The sequence below is a fragment of the Carassius gibelio genome, chromosome B12, assembly GCF_023724105.1.
Source record: "Carassius gibelio isolate Cgi1373 ecotype wild population from Czech Republic chromosome B12, carGib1.2-hapl.c, whole genome shotgun sequence".
Classification (NCBI taxonomy): domain Eukaryota; kingdom Metazoa; phylum Chordata; class Actinopteri; order Cypriniformes; family Cyprinidae; genus Carassius; species Carassius gibelio.
This window is the reverse complement of record NC_068407.1, coordinates 8,099,301-8,118,290: the sequence shown is the minus strand read 5'-3', so window position 1 is coordinate 8,118,290 and position 18,990 is coordinate 8,099,301. Positions and strand designations below refer to the sequence as shown.

Sequence of the window (18,990 nt, the reverse complement as noted above, 5' to 3'; positions counted from 1 at the left end):
GATTTTATATGTAATTTTTATATATAATTCTATATGCAGTTTATGTTGTAATAATGTTTACAAATGTTATTAATGAAAGTTCTAAGGTGTTCCAGATTCACCTATTGCCCAGATTTGTCACATGGCTGTGTATTGGTTTAACCTTCATGTTGGGGACTGTGAAGGGTGTGACAGAGGTAATGGATACTCTGTGGTGTTGTTGAGCACAGCCAGAGACTGAATGACAACACTGTGATATGTCAGCAGGACTTAATCTGCGCCTCTGCTCTGTCATGTGAGGTATTTCAAGCATTTAGGGATTCATATACTCAAATGATGGAAATTTAATTTAGCTGGTTTAAATGGTGCACCGTTAATATTTTGGGTTCTAATAGGCTTCACAATAGATTTCAGTTAAGTGCTTTAAATTGTTTTGTCTATGTGCTTTGAGCCATCACTCAAAACATGAGAGTATCTTTATCCTAAAATAGACTGTGTGCAGCTTAATAGTGTCTTGTAGTATTAAAAGAATGTGTGTGTGTGTGTGTGTGTGTGCGCGTGTTTGTAAGTGTGTGTGTGTGTGTGTGTGTGTGTGTGTGTGTGTGTGTGTGGTTGGGTCTAGACATTTCTACATCTGCCACAGAACTTTCTGTGAGATAATCATTGCTTATTGCTGCCAGTCTCAAAGAAATTACACACTGCACTGTTAGAGTGCCCCACAACAAACTTTACAGATAGTTTCTGTGCTCATGTGTCTATGTAAGTGTGCTCCAGCACAGCTGACAAACGCTTTTTGTCCCACAGAAGGTTGACTATAGTCATCTCCCTGAGTATAAAGTGGTGATTATGCTTACATGACTCCCCCATAAGCCCCTCTGGAAGGAGACATAGGTGGTCTGGGCACTTTGTCATACTCTGTCATTAACAGTCATTTTATATTAAATTGTCTCCTTGCTCACATAACCTCCGCCTGGATCTTATATGGCACTGGTGAGCTGTATGTATCTGTAATGTCATAGTCATTATCTTAATGCACAAAGACACACACAGGTGAGGAGATGAAAAGCCCTAAGTGAAAAACGAACTGTCACAGAAATGGGAATGAAGGAACGTATCACATGAAGACTTAATACACTGTAACACTCAGGATGTCTGGTTGTGTTTCCTCTGGGTCTACGATTAGCAGTCAGAGTAATGTATCTTCTCATCCAGATTGATGATTTATGTAACTGCTGTGAAATCATCCTAGTGTGAGATTCATATATCTAGTTCAGTCATGAAACACTAGATGGCACAGGCTGATATGTCCTTTACATGCAGTCTGCTGTCAGTCACATTGATTATACATTGCATGAGCTAATAGGCCTCTGCTGGAAGATGGACGAATTTTCATTCTAAAGTGAAGTGACCCTTTAACTTTGTCTTAGCATGTTACAGTATGTGTCTGTGACTTGAAAAAATAGTAGCTGTTCATGTGAATATGAATGACTCTTAATATGAATGACTCTTAATATTTATTCATGTTAATGTGCATATATGAATGGTACTTTTAATATATTTAATAATATACCCTCTAGTATAGCATGCTTATCATTGAAAGCATTCGATTGGAAAACGTTTGTATAGTGCAATATGAGTCATCAATATTTTGCCCTGCATCTCTTGAAGACATAGAATTCATATAATTGTGCAAATCTGCTTAAATAAAATGTTGTCAACCATTAGGTAATATATAAATTACCTTATAGCAAACAAATACTAAAACACATATTTGGTGTAATACTCCCCAAACACACCTGTAATTTTCATCCTGTTCTTATTTCTTTAAAATATCAACTTTTATATTTCGTAGAAGAAAAATGATGACAGAATTGTAATTTTTAATCAAACCTTCCCTTTAAAGTGTGTGTTTCTCTGATGTGTTGTGTGTCTGATAGAGAGATAGCAGTAATAAAATTAATGTATTGAACAACCAAGTATCACACACTTTCTGCTGATGTGATCGTTTGAATAAATGACCATTGTAAAGATCTCAGTGGAAATGTTGATTTTTATGTATGTAACAGCTATCAGATCTCTGACAGTGACTGTGGAGATACCCTTCTATGCCCTTGCAGAGTAGTTGCTGTACACCTAAACTTGTATGTGAGTGATATTAGCTACTCAGTACGTATGAGACATGGAAGCAGGGTTTATGATTCTAAAAGTACCACAGACAAAGTCCCCTAGAGCAGATTTGATGACGTGCCAGTTTAAATGCGGATGCTTGTACGGCGTGGTTTTACAAACTCTGATCGAAGCGCTTTTTGTTAGAGAGGATCTTTATTTTAATCTGAAATGTCAATTTAATCGAGCCGATGCATTATTGTATATGTTTTATTTCCTAGTATGTCCATTATAAGGACGTTGATGCCTTGTGTTGTATTACAAATAAACTGAGTAAATGAGTAAAAGCCAGTCACATGATTTGATTTAAAAACGATTTAAACTGCAATATATTATACGGCTGCAATACCCTTCAATGTAAAATTTAATATATAATCTTCTAGAAGATGCATCCAATCACAGAGCATTAAGCCAGGATCCATCTGTTTTTGATATCGTATTGTATCAGATCATAAAATCATGACTTCCATGCAGGTGCTCTTTTTCCATTCCACTGAAGAAGATAATCACTAAAAATACATTGGACCGTAATCTGCTTAAGTAAACCAGGAAAGAGCTCTCAGCAGGGGCTCAGCGCTGCTTCACCAACAACACAAATAAACCCCTGTGATCTGGACGTTTAATCTAGTACCTGGGGTTGAGCTGTAACACAACTCACTATTGTATGACCGGGCGATTTTTATGTTTGTCTTGTATGGTATCTCTAGTGGTTAGAGGGTCTCACCATGCCTAACTTACCCAATCTTAACAGCTTTGGCAAACTGTGCGGCTCCAGCCGCAGCGACGACTCAGTGGTGCTGGACCGGGTAAAGCGCAAGAACTCAGTACGGAGAATGTCCATTATCGAAGATGGGAACGTGGCTGAGGTGCTCTACCTTATTCCCAAACAGTCCATGATGGAGCAGCTGCCTTTCTTGAACCCTAATGAGTATGCCATCCTGGAGAAAATGGCTCCCCCTGACATGGGACCCGGTAAGGGAGGATACAGAGTAGGAGAGATGCTAGACTCATGCTAGACACTTATTTGCAATCATAGAACATATTCCCATTATATGACTGCCTGTGTTGTTGTACAGTTGTGTAGAATTTATTTATTTTTTAAGTGAAAAAGGGTTAAAGCAAAAATAAAATAAAAAATAATTTAAGTAGTTATACTTTTTGTAAAAGTATTTTTAAGAGAGCAACTCAAATTATTTTATTAATGTTTTTTTCTTGTTAACCCCACTGTTTCTTAGGCATAAACTACAATACTTTGTAATATTTTATTTTACTTTATTTTATTTTATTTTATTATTTCATTTAAGTATTTTGCAATTAGTACAATAAAATTTTGGTATGCACATAATTTTATTTTTAGTAAAATTATTTGATATTTGGAAAAAATAATAATAATAATAATTATTAGTTTAAATATTTGAGTAATTTCTAAAATGAGCCAAAAATATTTTTATTGAATGGATATTTTAGATTTTACCAGAGCAGCAGTTACGAGTCATAGTGACTAAGTGGTGTTTGTAGAGGGGCAGAACTATTTCGGATAGCACTGAGCCAAAAATGTAACATATTGCAAAATAATTGAGGAGATAAACAGAGATGCTGGTATTTGTGTTTATAAGGCAGTGGGATGTGAGGCTAATCTGAAGTCTGAGCTGGATCATAGCACTATCCCGCTGGCAGGATTATGGCTGAAATGGTAGAGACATTCCTGAAAAATCTTCCCATTAGTCTGCAAAGGTCTCTTTTTTTTTACAATCACTCATCCTTATACCCTGTAAAATGCCATATACTGGTATTGTAAATGTTTCATAATTTACTGTAACTTTCAGCAGATTTATCATTGCATCCTGGAGTAACATACTGACATATTTATTTATACAGTTTTAGGACATAACTTGTGTCTTAGTACGCATTTTCTATTTGTGTGTAATTTAATCCGCAATACTTTTGTTAAAACTACACTCTGCTTTTGTTTTTGCAACAGTTATTTCCTAGAACGTATACAAATCCATTCGTACTGTAAGCTTGCATAATTCAGTGATTTCCAGATGCAGATGACCTGTGTGGTCTTTCTGGATGTTATTCAGTTTATGGAAATATATGGATTATCTATGGAAATATCTGCTGTATATTTTGAGAACTGATGAAATTAGAGATTGGACAGCGGTTTCTCGTCTGCATAGACATGCATGGATGCATAAGCCTGACTATTAATGGTTGACATTTGTGCTCAGGGAAACATACAGTAATTATGTGCATACAGTGCATACAGTAATTATGGCTGCACTCAACCAATCAATCATTTATAGCCAAGGCAAGTCTGGATTCCCTTCAGGAAGTGGAAATCAGAGATACCCTGAAGCCAAAGGTGTCATAGTGTTATTCCTCTGTTCCACATGTGCTGCTTTTATATAGCAGTACTGTGCTGCAGACATTGTAAAGATGTGGGTTTATGTTTTTTGGATAAAATGTAAGGAACCAAATGAAACATCCTAGCAACTAGAACATGTCACATAGAAACACGTGAAAACTTTAATAACTATAATTCATTTCTATTCACGGTCTAGTGTTTTAGAATGTCAGAGAAAATGATGTTATTCTGAAACAAGCATTAAAGCATTAATAAAGTAGTCGTAGTAGCGTTTTGTGTTGTTGTACATAGACTGTAAATGGAGAGTAATGACACTGGTCTAGCTGTGTTCTTGTTGCTTTGGCTCAGTCCCTTCTCTTTGCTCTTGCTTGTTGACAAAATATTCAGCTGTTTTCGCCTTTCTAATGATATAATAGACTTCAAGTCCCTCTATTTATCCAACACCTGCTGTTTGTGGCCTTCTCATGCTGGCACCCTGTGTCTCTCTCTCTCTCACACACATCCTGCCTTATTTAAAATTCAGTTAATCTCCTTTAACCATATCAACCCATGTGCTGTTTCTTAGGCTGTGGACACGTTTGGCCCTGTTGGCTGGTTTGTCTTTAACATTGTCCATGTTAATGCATGTTTATCGGAACCATGATTTTCCTAACCAACAAATGTAATTTCCAACACATCTCAATTTATGTATTGTGAGGAAATTACATTTTATACAATGAAGTATAAAGGCTGAGATGTGCACTGCACAAGGTAATTTTCATTTTTTTAAAGTAAGGCTTTTTAAAATGACAATTTGATTTGCAAGTGATGCTAATCTCTGCAGTTGTTTTTGTCACACTGTACACTTCAGATTTCATCTGCTCTTTACTGTTGTCTTCTTGGTAAACAAGTACACTAACTTTTGAAACTTCATTAGAGGCAACATTGTTGGTTGTGATGGAAATCATGGTTGAGGGACAGCCATTTATTCATTTATTTATTTATTTATTTATTTTTAAGAAAAGTCTGTTTTGGGACCAGAATAAAACATAATCTATATACTTAAAGCATGATTTTCAGAAGTAGTATTTAAAAAAAAAAATTATATGACTTTTACATCTCAAAAAGATTTTAGTAAAAAATAAATAAATAAATGAATTGGTTTTCCATGATGTAAAAGTACCTGTAATTGATGAAACATCTATACATTTAAATGCAATGGGATACACCATTTAAATATTTCAGGGTCAATGAAGGGTCATTAAGATTTAAATAAATAAATAAATACATTTACTAAGCAAGGTCACAATAAACGGATTAAAAGATATTCTGTGCTTTCGAACTTTATGCTTTTTAAAGAATTCTGGAAAAAATTATCACAGTTTCCATATAACATATTTAGCAACCAAACTATTTCAACTTTGATGAAATAAGTAAATAAATAAATAAAAATAATATATATTATAAAATAAAATTTGTATATTATATATGTATATATGTATATATATATATATATATATATATATATATATATATATATATATATATATATATATATACATATATATATATATATATATATATATACATATATATATATATATATATATATATATATATAATAAACTTTATTTCCAGACCCAGAGGGATCCATAGTACAATACAAAAACACATACATAGAGAAAAAAAAAAACACAATTAATAAATATACAAGAAGTAAAAATTAACCCTCCACAGTGTTCAGTGTCTAGCATACAGACATGTACACCATTGGTTCCACAGTCTGGACGAAAATCTTACAGAACTTCGTCTAGGGTTAGCCAACACAGCAATTAGATCATTTTTTGACTCAGACACCCTACCCATAAATCTAAACATTAAGTTACGCAAGACTGCAGCACAGGTAGGTACCCCAGCACTAACAAACATATGGCTTGCACTGGAGTCTCTTGGGACTCTTAGCAGCAGCCTCATGCTGTCATTATAAGCCACTGTAAGCTTTCTAATGCTATCTTGCTTATAACGGCACCAAAGATAGGCAGTATACAACGGTGTACAGTATGTTCTAAAGAGTGAAATCTTCACAGGGACAGAGCACATACTAAACTTACGACACAACATGTTCGCTTGCACATACAGCTTACGACGCTGCCTATAAATATCCTTGTCATCAGACAGGTCATTTGCAATAATATGGCCAAGATATGTAATATCTGTGCATACATCAAGTACAGTACCAGATAGATAAAAATCAGGAAAATGAGAATGTTTATCATCTCTACTTCTTATAGTCATAATTTTACTCTTTTTTGGATTATACTTTATATCAAAATCTACCCCATACTGTGTGCATAGTCTCAAAAGCTGTTGTATACCAGCACTATATGGGCTAAAAATGACCAAGTCATCAGCGTACATAAGGTGATTAATTAGTGAGTCACCAACCCTACAACCTGTACCACAAGCATTTAAAATCATAGACAAATCATTCATATACACATTAAAAAGAAAAGGAGACAGAATTCCACCCTGTCGAACCCCATTGGTCACTTTAAAGGGAGCCGTTGTTACACTGCCCCATTTAACTCTCATTGTCTGATGAGAATACCAATAGACCAAGATTCTAATCAAAAAACCAGGGACCCCACTTTTAATCAATTTTAAAAACAATTTTTGATGATTAACACGGTCAAATGCTTTAGAGGCATCAATGAAGCACAAGAACATTGTGGAATTTTGTTTATTATATCTATCTAAAATTTCCTTTAGTGCAAAAATACATAAATCAGTACCATGCTTACGTTTAAAACCAAATTGATTATCCGTAGACAGGACGTACCTCTCAAGTCTAAACAGAACAACTGTCTCCAATACTTTTGACATAACACTGGCCAAAGCTATTGGCCTATAGTTATCTGAGCTATTCAGCTTCCCCACTTTATCCTTGATAACAGGTACCAGCTCAACAGCCAGCATAGAATCAGGTAACTCCCCATGTACAAAAAACCCTGTGTAGCACATAGCCACCAGAGGACACAGTTTCTTACTTGCAAATTTAAGATGTTCAGCTGTAATATGATCCGGACCACATGCCTTATTATCCCTTAGCTTCAATATTGCTTCATGGATTTCAGAAGAAGTAATAACAACATCATCATTATACTCCACATTATCCACCACAAACAGATTACTTTTTACACAGTTTAGTAGTTCACAATAATGTTTCCGCCATAACTGTGAAATTTCATCAGGACCACTCACACCATCTATATTAGACGGAAGAGATATTTTGGAATTATTAATAGTTTTAATTTCTTTCCAGAAATCATTAACATTATTATTTTGCAGCTTCCATGCCAGTGAATCAGACCTCATAATGTTTTCATTTCTTTTAATATAGCGAAGTGCACATTTAAATCTGGCATTAGTGCTTTTTTTTGTTTCAAACAAAGGGCCATGCCTACTTTTGCCTGACTCAGCCCATTTTTTAAAAGCATTACGGGCCTCTACATGAACATATATATATATTCCTTGAACAGCAATATCAGCATATGAACGATATCTGAAGAATCACGTGACACTGAATTCTGAAGTAAAAGCTTCTGAAAATCCAGCTTTGCCATCACAAGAATAAATCTTAAACTATATTAAAATACTAAAGAGTTGTTTAATAAATCATACTAATATTTCACACCATTACTGTTTATACTGTTTTTGGCGTTGGCGAGCTTTCAAAAACATTTTAAAAAAATCTTACTGACCCCAAACTTTAGAACAGTTTGTCTCGGTCTCATACAAAATACGGAGCTAAAAAAAGTGTATACACATACCACCCCTTTCCTGCGAGTACCAAGACTTCTGGGTAATTCGTCAGAGCAGCCCCATTCTCTCAGTACACGCTACCCCTTGACACCACTGCACTGTTGTGAATATTAATAACTCCTCTCAATGAACTCCCCAATTCAATTGTCAGCCTAGTAATCCTATAATCTACAGCCATGACGCGTGGATAGTCTGGAGAGACACCAGCTGATCCCTCAAACACCAGCCATAGCATAGTTTTCCTGTTTTACCTTATACATACATCATACGTGGGTCAAAGAAAGTGAATTATATTCCAGCTAATTCATCTGCAACAAACAGGTTTGAGTTGTAAAAGCAGCAGTCAGCACTTCACTGAAATAAACACAGCTAATCGGAGCATGTGATGAACAATGGGAGGGAGACGATATGTATGTGTGAGAGAGAGAGAATAGGGAAGAATAGAAATGTGCATTGTATTAAACTGAGTCACATGTGCCCGTCCCCTCCATCTCTGTTTGAAGAATTTAAGGTGGTGTCTCGAACTGGGAGGGATTACGGCTGTGGAATCTGCATTTGTCACACACGGCAGCTGCAACCTGGTTATTTCAGAAGAGCCGGGGCAGAGTCCACAAGCACACACACACGGTATGCGTGTGTATGAGGAGAGGGGGGGCTGCTCGAGAAACGACGACCAAGCCAGCAGTTGCTGAGCGGCTGCTTAGTTTGAGAGTGCAAGCTCTTTCAATCCGTTCCTCTGCTGTCATCTTGCAGTTGCCTTGCTCTCTCTCTCTCTCTCTCTCTCTCTCTCTCTCTCGCCCTCTCTTCCGTCGTCTCCTCACATTCGGATTCAGTGGAGGAGTAAAGCAGGAGAACCCAAGGAAGAAAGCAGGCAGGAGGAAGCAGCTCTCTCCCTCTGATCCTCCTCATCAGAGCCCCAGCAGACACTGAGGAGCCAATGGTCATGGTGAAGGAGAAAGGTAGCATGGCACTGCACAGCACTGGGTGGGGACCAGGAGAGAGAGCTCATGCAGAGGGAGCAAACCAGGCCAGCGTGTGGGAGATTTGCGTGCGTGTTGATTGTAGGGAGGACGGTTTGCTGCTTTAGAAGGATTGCGGTGTATAAAAACGAATGAGATACTGCAGAAGGGAACATAGTGGTGCTATTGATTAAGTGATTTATTGGACTGGGCGATTAATTGGTAGTCAGTAAGCTATTCTGACATTGCTGATAATTCTGTTTGATAGATTTATCAACAGAAAGTAATATTTCACTAATGTTAGTTTGGATACTGACGGACAGTGTGCATTTTTGTTTATTTTATAATAACGTGTAAATCAAGTGAAACTCAGTTGATGGTGTGTATTTCTGCTGTCATTTTTTTATTATTATTTTTAAATATATATTTTGCATAAAATAGTGCATGTTTTAATTCATTTTGAGTATATTTTGTAGTAGTAAAACTACTTTAATAGTGCACTTTTTTATAATGTAAAGCACTTAAAAATCAAATCTATTTTACAATAAGTTTTGAGGATATATTGTGTACTTTTAGTGTAAAAAAAGCAATTGTGTGCATTTTATATTTCTAGTAGGCTATATATTGTGTAAAATAGTAATAATGCGTTATTCGCTACCATTAAGTTTTGTTAATTTTATTGGTATTATGTTGGATATGAGCCACCTTGCTCTCTAGATACCTGTGATGGCATTAGACGTTAAAAAGCTCATGTTGGTCGACCATGTAGTGCTGGGAATATGAGAAAGCTTGTGTTTTTGTATTTGTTTGCGATTCTGAAGCTTGCAGTTAATGTAATGCTAATTATGAATTGATATCTGTGTCTTGGGTTGGTCTTAAAGACGATTACTTTACCTCTAAATCGCTTCTCAGCATGTGGGCTGCACATTGTGCTATACAAACATAATGTGTGTTTATTATGATCCAGAAGACCATTTTATAAACTTTTCTGTTTTCTCTCGGTTTGTGTGGTCTGGTACGTATTTTACACATTCTAGTCTAAATGATACCGTGATTGGTATGTCTAATGGTTGTGTGTGAAAGTGCAGAACTGTCTGTGCAGGACTTTCGTGCTGGGAGTTCTTTGCGAATATTAAGCGGCAGTAACTTCAGAAGTTTCATGTTCTCTGATGAGGGAAGCCGCATTATAGCAGCAACATCTGGTGAATCTTAAACGCTTCATTATCGTGTTTACTCAGGCCTCAGGACCACACCGCCTGATTAAAACAATACCGTGAAAAACACCCAAAATAGGACACAAAACTGACTGTTATTCAACCAAAGCAGCTTCTGATGGCACAGTTTCTAGCAGGGATGTTGTGTAACACTATGTAGGAATTTAGCAGGCTATTGAATTATTAACTGAACTGAAAGCAGTGCACAGTGCGTTCCTGTTTGGGATCTCTCCGGGAAAAGGGTTGTTTCCCGAAGAAAGCCTGTGTCACGACTAAGAGACGGAGGCGAGGGATGTTTCGCAGCAGCGATGTACGTGTTTTCAAAAGTAGATCATGCCTTAGTAAAAAGCTAATAGTGGTCTGCGCAGAATGAGGGAGGGGGAGCGAGGGGAAGAGACATGAGAAGAGAGAGAGCCTAAGAGAGAATGAACTCAATAATGCATTTAGCCTATCGCTGTAGCCATGGCAACTGGCCGATGACTGGTCTGTTGCTGAGGCCGTGCCCCGTGTGAATCACAGCACAACACACACTGCAAACCCACCTCACACACCTGTATTTACACACAAACACGTGCATGTCAGTGCTATGACCCACAATATGTTCATTAATACATGCATGGAGTTTCTTTAAACATTTATTGTTAGGCTAGCCGCCACAAGCTAATACACAAACAAAAGCATAATAGACATTTCTACAATATGTTAAATGATCAATTAATATTATTTAGAAAAGATATTGTTTAGAAATCTATGATAATAAATATAAACCATTTATTATTATAAATATTATATTGATTTATAATAATAAAACATTATTTTGTACATTGTATTATTTATATATAAATATCGTCTGTTATATTATTCAGACAGTCTACAGTTCCTATTCCTCATGGCATTCACATTATACCTCAAACTAAATATGAAGTGTTATGTAAAAATGACTTAATATTATCCTGCCATTTTGCTATAAAAATATGTATATTATATTGTTAATATTAATATTAATTAATTAATATATTAATGACATTTAAAATACAATACATTATTTAAAACATAGTAGAAAAACACATTCATTCGTAAAACATCAAGTCTTTATTTCACCAGAAAACTGAAGACATTTTTTAACATCTAATTACATTTATTCAAATTTTATTCTACTGCATCACTGGCCAAGTGCAATCTCATTCCCCATTGTGCCAGATTGTCCATTTACTCCATGCATGCAGCTGGGTAGTGTCTGAGCCTGGCTTAGCAATGAAATCACATTCACACACACACACACACACTCACACATGTTTGTTTTTGTGAAAAGTGGGGACTTTGTGCATTTTTACTTTCTCAAAAAACCTCAATCTGTATGATTTATAAGCGTTTTGAAAAATGGGGACATGGGTTATGTCCTCATAAGTCACCCTCTCCTTGTAATACCTGTGTCATACCCACGTCATTATACAGAGTTGTGTCCTGATATGTCACAAAAACATGCCCACACTCTCACACACACACACACACACACATTCAGACTCCACTCAACGTTTGGTTGAATACTCTCAATACTATCAGTGTTTAAATGGAAATGCTCACATTGGACTCACGTCAAAGGCACATAACTCTGATAACCTTACCATAAATGGACACATGATAGCTTCACATGACTTTTGATCTAAAAATGTATTTTTCTGTATTAGAAGAATGGCTATACCAGTTTTGTAGCCCTATAGGACAGGATATTTTAAGATAATGATAATTTGCCAAAGACAATGTCTCTAAGGACTGTTTTAACTGCACATATTTATTTCACTACCTATATGAAAGGGTTATAGCCTAATATTCACATTGTATGCATAAACAGTTTTTCTGCTACATAGAGTTTCAGTGTTGTTGAGCTTATTTTTTGCCCACATAGCATACTGATCTCAGCAGAAATATGTTGGAAATACTCTTTAAACCTATTTATCAACCTAAACTTTGACAAAACAGGCTTTTAAGAAGCAATAAAAATATACATTTGGGCTTGATGTATGTTAACTGCAGTGACAAACAAACACTTTTTATTAATCTAGATGATTATGCTCTTTATAGCTGAAGTTTAGGGTCTGAGTGTTAATAAATTACCAGATGGATGTAAATGTGATCTACCTCTTCATACAAAAGTATGATTTAGTACAATTAAGTTCTTTTCTATCATTTCATCCATTATTAAAGAAAATACTCAGGAGTCAACAAGAAATTACATTATTTTCTATGCAGCAGGAATATTCAACCCTGTCCCATGTCCTATTTTGGTAGTGTGCCCAACATTAGTTTCTTAGCTGGCCTGATATGTATTTTATTGGCCTTTTAAAAGTCATGGAAATATGAGAATGACCGAGAACGTGATCTCAGGGGCCTCATGGGTTGTGGTACAGATATGCTTATCACATGTGCTTATCACAATGGTATGTGTCCTTTGCTTGGTGGTTGAGTTAGCTTTATGTATTGGTGTGTATGCCAAACAGTATATTTAAGTTAATGCTTTAATTATAATAATACTTTACCCGGAGACCAATAGTTATCTCTAAAACCAGACAGACAGAAAATGGTCTTTTGGGGTCAGATTTTAGCATGTTTTTTATTTTTTTATTTTATTTTTTTATAAAATCAGCAATACAAGACTACACTATGTCACTACAAATTCAGTGATGCTGAATCACATATAAATGTATAAGTCTACTGTAGACTGTAGACTCTTCTGCTGAATTTATTTCAGGTAAAATATGTAAATTCAATCTACTGGGATTGATTCGCGCTTCAATTTTCCCAAAGCCCCAGAATATGACACATTGCTGACTAAAACTATGAGATTTTTTTATATTAGGCTATATATCGATCTTCATCAGCGAAAGGTTTCCACAGCCAAAATATGATGAATTATACTCTTAATATTACACTAGAGAGCACTAGTGCAGTGTTATGCTGTATTTATTTTACTTTTATTAAGAATAATTTTTACAGTGTTGGTTTTTGACATCGTCGTTCAAAGAGTATGATAGTAGTAGTAGCAGATCAAAGATGAAAGATGAAAATCAATGATATAATCAGTATGTGCAAATTTGTTCTACTTTGAAGTTGCATCTATTTTTCATGAATAGCAAGAAACACTCTTTCATGCATCTTTCAAAAGTTAGATTTTTTTTAAAGAAATTAAAGCTTTTATTTCTTTTGCACTTTCTTTTTCTCCTTAAAAATATAAAATTTCATAGAATTATTACATGTGACACTGAAGCTTGGAACAATGGCTGCTGAAATGTCAGATTTGTCATCACAGGAATAAATTACATTTTGAAATAAAATAGAAATAGAAATATATATAAGTTTTCACATTATTGCCTTGGTGAGCATATAGACATTTAGACATTTAGCAGAGTTTATAAAAAGTGACTTACAAATGAAGACAATGGAAGCAATCAAAATCAACAAAAGATATGCAAGTGCTATAACTAGTCTCAGATAGCTCAATACAGAACATATAGCAATTTTTTTATCATAAAATAAATAAAAAGAAAACATTTCTAATTGAAAAAGAATAGATCATTTTACCAATCCCAAGCTTTTTAACAGTACTGTATTGTGTTTCATACACTTCTATATAAACAAACTGACTATATTGTGTATTTCTCAGTCCTGAAGAATATGGTGCATATAAATTTTAATATGTCAACTGAATTTATGACAGCGGTCATGAGAGACGATATTTATCAGTTGGTGCCAACACTGATTCATTTTCTCACTCCTCCTCTTGGCCACAGACCCTATTTATGAGTCTGGATGTGGGCCAGCAACGTGAAGGCCGGCGTGACGTTGACTGGAGGGGAGCCAGATGCTCATCACAATACAAATACAATATCAATCCAATACAAAATAATTATTCAAAACTGAATATTTCACCCTGAACATATTGCCTGTGGGCAAAAGACAGTAATCAGTCCACGTTTGTGTCTAAAACAAGCTCTCTTTAGCATCCGGCCCTGACATGTGCGAATTGACCGGTCGTTTGTACTTGGCCAGAGCGCAGAAGGTTACTAGGGGTCAAGTATTGAGTCGAGAGGGGAGCTACTACTGAGATTAGTATGGGGGTTGTTGTAAGGTTAAAATTAGCAGAGGTGAAACAATCTCTCAGACAAAAAGATGTTTAGACCTGCTTGATCTGAGTTGAGGAGGAATGTATTGAAGATGTGTCGTTTGAAAATGGCTGCTGGAGGCAGTGGTGAGGAGTAAAACATTGACTCACTCTGTTCACACAAACACACACACTCATTCTGAGTCAGAACGCCGGTTCAACTCGAAAGACACTTTGCCTCAGGATTGAATAACCCTCTTCAGTAACGCAGCCTGAAATAATTTAGTGTTAAACTCTACTTAACGCCATCAGAAGCTTTTTAAATGGGTTCATGTGTATCTGTGTGTGTTAATGGACAGGTATTATACATTAAATCACCACGGGTCAGCATTTTCATTTCTCTCGAAGTAGGAGAGCTTGGTGGAGCTATCACAGAATATACCGTGTGAGATTTTGTTATACTGTGGCAGATGTTTTTGTATCAACTGTATTAATATAGAATTTAGTTTATATTCTGTGGGTCAGAGTTTAGATTTAGTGCCATGTTTAATATTAGCTTTACAGTTTTGAGTTTTTTGAAACTCGAATGTTACATATTCTGAAGTTGTTTATTGAATATACAATACCAGTCAAAAGTTAAGGGTTAGTATGATAAAAAAAAAAAAGACAAAAAAAAGAAATTCGTACTTTTATCCAACAGGAACGCATTAAATTGATCAAACGTTTTATATTGGTAGAAAAAAGTATACTTTTAATTAATGCTGTTTTTTTAAACTTGTATTCTTGAAACATAAAAAAATACATCATAACTGTTTTCAATATAATAAGAAGAAATATTTATTGAGCTCCAAACCCGCATATTAGAATGATTCCTGAAGGATCATGTGACACTGAAGACTGGAGTAATGACTGCTGAAAATTAAGCTGTGTAGGCACAGCAATACATCACACTGTAATAACATAGTAATAACATATCACACTTTTATTATTATAATTTTTTGTTTATTGGAAATGTATTTGTGCATGTTAATTGCCTGTTTTTACATTCAGATTACTTTTGTAGTAAATAAAAAAAAAACACTAATAATTTAATAATAATTTAATAATGGTTAAATGAATCAATTAAATTAAATCATTTTTCCTCTCCAGGTAGCATGTCATGAAGACGATATAAGATTTAGTTCATACCATTTACCATGTTCTTAAATTATACTGCAGATCTTATCCATGAAAAACTCGGCATTCATATTGTGTGTATTGTACATAAAACCATTATTTTAATGCAACTATTTCAGAATCTTTTAAAGACAATTAACATATAAATATGTCTTGCACATGCGTCATGAATGAAGATCATAGTGTTTATGTTTCTGGAAGCCTCAGTGTTTAGCTGTGCTGTTCTTCACCATCTGCCCACATTCCCTCACATCTGCGTCGAGCGTGACAGAGTAGAGGTAGCACACACTGCCTTTGGCTGAATGCAGAAAACACATACTGTAGCAGTGTCCAAATCTGCCTTTTGTGTGTCTGCCTAAAATGTTAGCTACAGTTTGAGCTGTTGTATTAGTTACAGCATATGTCAGGAAACTCTCCTAGTCTAGCCCAGCTGCGTGATTGAAACACTAAACAGATCATTCTTAGCTTGCCATTGTCTGTCAACACTGCAGCTTCACCGTATGAGCTCCCGGTGTCATGATGTTGCCGCCCTGGTAGAGCTGGTTGCTATAGCAACAGCTGTCTCAGTCGGAGGGGGCTAGTTTGAGACAAAATCCTGAGCTTCAGTTTCAAGGGCTGGTAGGAACATTTATGAGCACAAAGCACTAGCAGAATCTTATCATTACTGATTAGTAACTTGCTCACCAATTCCTGTCATCCATGACAACTTCAGCAGAGAAAAAATAATGGACACCGTCCATTTCTTTGCTTTATACTGAATTAAAAGTACACAAACTGTAGATCTGCAGGATTACAGCATTGCAGTAATAGGGAGTAGATTGCATATGTTTACATTTTGCATGCATTTTATGTGGAACTGTTTTTTTTTTTCTTTTTCAAAAAGACGTCAAAGTGTGTTACTTCATATCGTCTATAGAAATTTTGCTCACTCAAATTCTAGCCTGACTGTGGCTTTAGATTGTGTGGCAGTGTTTCTTGTGCACACATGAACATTGCACAAGCCTTGATGTCAATTCATGATCAGTTTACTCTTATAAATAATTATTTTTAATGCAAGTTTCCTCATAATTTAACATTTTGAATTAGACTCACTGAGTGAATAGATCAGATTTCACAACTGATGCCCCCACTGAACTGTGAGTCATGAGACGCGATGCCCCGCGTTCGACGTGTATGCCCCATAATACTTATCTATTTCTAGTTAAAGTTTGTCGCAAAGCTCCCTCCATCTAGAAAATGCAACACCGATGTTGATCCTCGCTCTTTCCCTCCTCTTGTCCCAAACTCTTATTGGGTCATTTGGTTTGCCCATACGCTTACGCTTACGGGATCTGTCCTTGTTGACAGAACCAGCGGCAGACAGTAAACAGTAATTATGTTCCATAAAATGTTCCTTCTGCATTTGTCCACGACACTGTTGTTATGTGGTTTCTACATCAGTAAAGGCAGTAACAAAGGGTAACTAACGTCATTGACAGGCGACTGCACTGCCCCGTGTCACTGTTTAGAATGGGAATTTTCTCATGATTTAAAAGTAGTTGAAAACATTAGAGATATTGTTAGTAATCAGCTGGACAAAACATATAACACTAGCCTAGTGGTTTTGGGATATTTTACTGCAAATATCTTACAAATTGTACCTTTAAGGTTCAGTTTTATGAAATGGTTGTTCAAATGACATTTAAAAAAATGTGTACTTATTGAGAAAAAAAAATCATTCACATAATTAAATAAAAATGTCGTATTAGCTATTGAAAACAGGTTTTTAAATAAATGTAAAGGAGTTGAGTTAAACTCATGATGCATAAGTAATAGGAAAATAAATGATCTGCACTATATGATTAGGAGACATACAGTATTTGAAAAAGCCCCCAGAGCAGTTTACAAAGTGGAGACTCTTTTGGGTGGCAATATTATATTTAAACACATGGCCTGATAAGGAACGGCGAGTGATGGTGGGAGGGAGATTCTCTATGTTAATCTTGCACAAGCCTTTCAAATGGCCAACGATTAGATTAGAGAGGCATGCATTAACTCTCCAATAAAACAGGAGACATAAAGTGAAGAAGTGTCATCCTGGAGTGAGAGAGACGGAGACTACAGGTTCCTGTGATTTTAAGAGTAGCAGTAAATGTCAAAAGGAGGAAGGATAGCGAGAGTAAGAGGAAAGATTCCTGGTCACGCTAATGAGAGGCCACTCTGAAAGGTCTAGAGCTCTTTTCGTTCGAATTAACTTTAGCTTTTGAGTGCCGCCAGGTTTAGAACAGCAACTTTGAGTGGACACTGTCTTGGCCTGATGACCTTGAACAAATCTGGCATAGTAAAGCCTAAGTACAACACAGAATGCAAACACTGATACAGGGAGAAAACGATTGAAGTATTGTGAGCCTCAGCACACAGCTCATCCATTATTTCTGTCTGTGGAACATCTGCTCTCCTTCAGGGCATGCAATTATCAAGATTATAAACAGCTGAAGAGTGTTCTTGAGTTTTAATGTCTGTTTATAGTGGTGTTTATGTTTTAAAGGAATAGCGCATTCCAAAATGAAAAATTATTTTGGGAGAATAATTCTTTATGCTGTTGTGTCCACAGGCTAACATGTCAGAAGTTGGTAAACGGCAAAGCACAAATGACTAATGACCTTCGTTATGCAACTGTACCGACTCTAAATGACACTTGTGAAGAGCAGTAGATATGTAAACAACATGACTCTGTGTGGCTGTGATAACCACTGTGTGGCAGTCCACTTGTCCTGCTGATCACTCCAAAAACAACCTTCCAACACCTAACACTCCACTTACACCCACACACTGTGTGATAGCACCCAAAGTGGGGACATTGGCCCTTTGAAACACTTTCTAGACAGTTACAAGCATTATGTAATTAAGGCTATAGTTGAGGTTCAGCAAGCCTTTTGTTTATTCGTTTTGCATCTACATGCATATTTATTGCAATGGAAATAGCAACAGTGCTTAAATGCAGGAACAGTGCATCCAATTATAAAAACAATTAAGTTTCAGTTTTATATAACCGTGCCATGTATTGTACCTTGCCAAAAAAGTAGCTGGATATTACAAACCATTTAAAAACTGTTTAATTTTAACAAATGGTTAAATTATAATAGGCCTACTCTTAGTAGTTCTCAAATTGTTAAAAAATAAAATCCTGTCTTCATTTACTCACCCTCAGTTTTGTCCTTCTGTGAAACACACAATTTTTAATTGAAA

General features: G+C 35.8%; 1 protein-coding gene across 11 annotated transcripts in view; it reads left to right on the top strand.

Annotated features, from left to right (window-relative positions):
- Positions 1 to 18,990, top strand: part of ablim1b (actin binding LIM protein 1b) — a 64,564-nt gene that overhangs the window by 11,618 nt on the left and 33,956 nt on the right. For 9 of the 11 annotated variants that reach the window (XM_052570810.1, XM_052570808.1, XM_052570809.1 and 6 more), the window contains exon 1: positions 2,856 to 3,117. The exons of 1 other annotated variant lie outside the window; for it this stretch is intronic. In XM_052570810.1, coding sequence (XP_052426770.1) covers positions 2,871 to 3,117 — 247 coding nt within the window. In that variant the 5' untranslated portion in view covers positions 2,856 to 2,870. Of the gene's footprint in view, positions 1 to 2,855; positions 3,118 to 8,890; positions 9,274 to 18,990 lie in introns of those variants that run through there. One more of the 11 variants, XM_052570801.1, reaches the window with a different exon arrangement.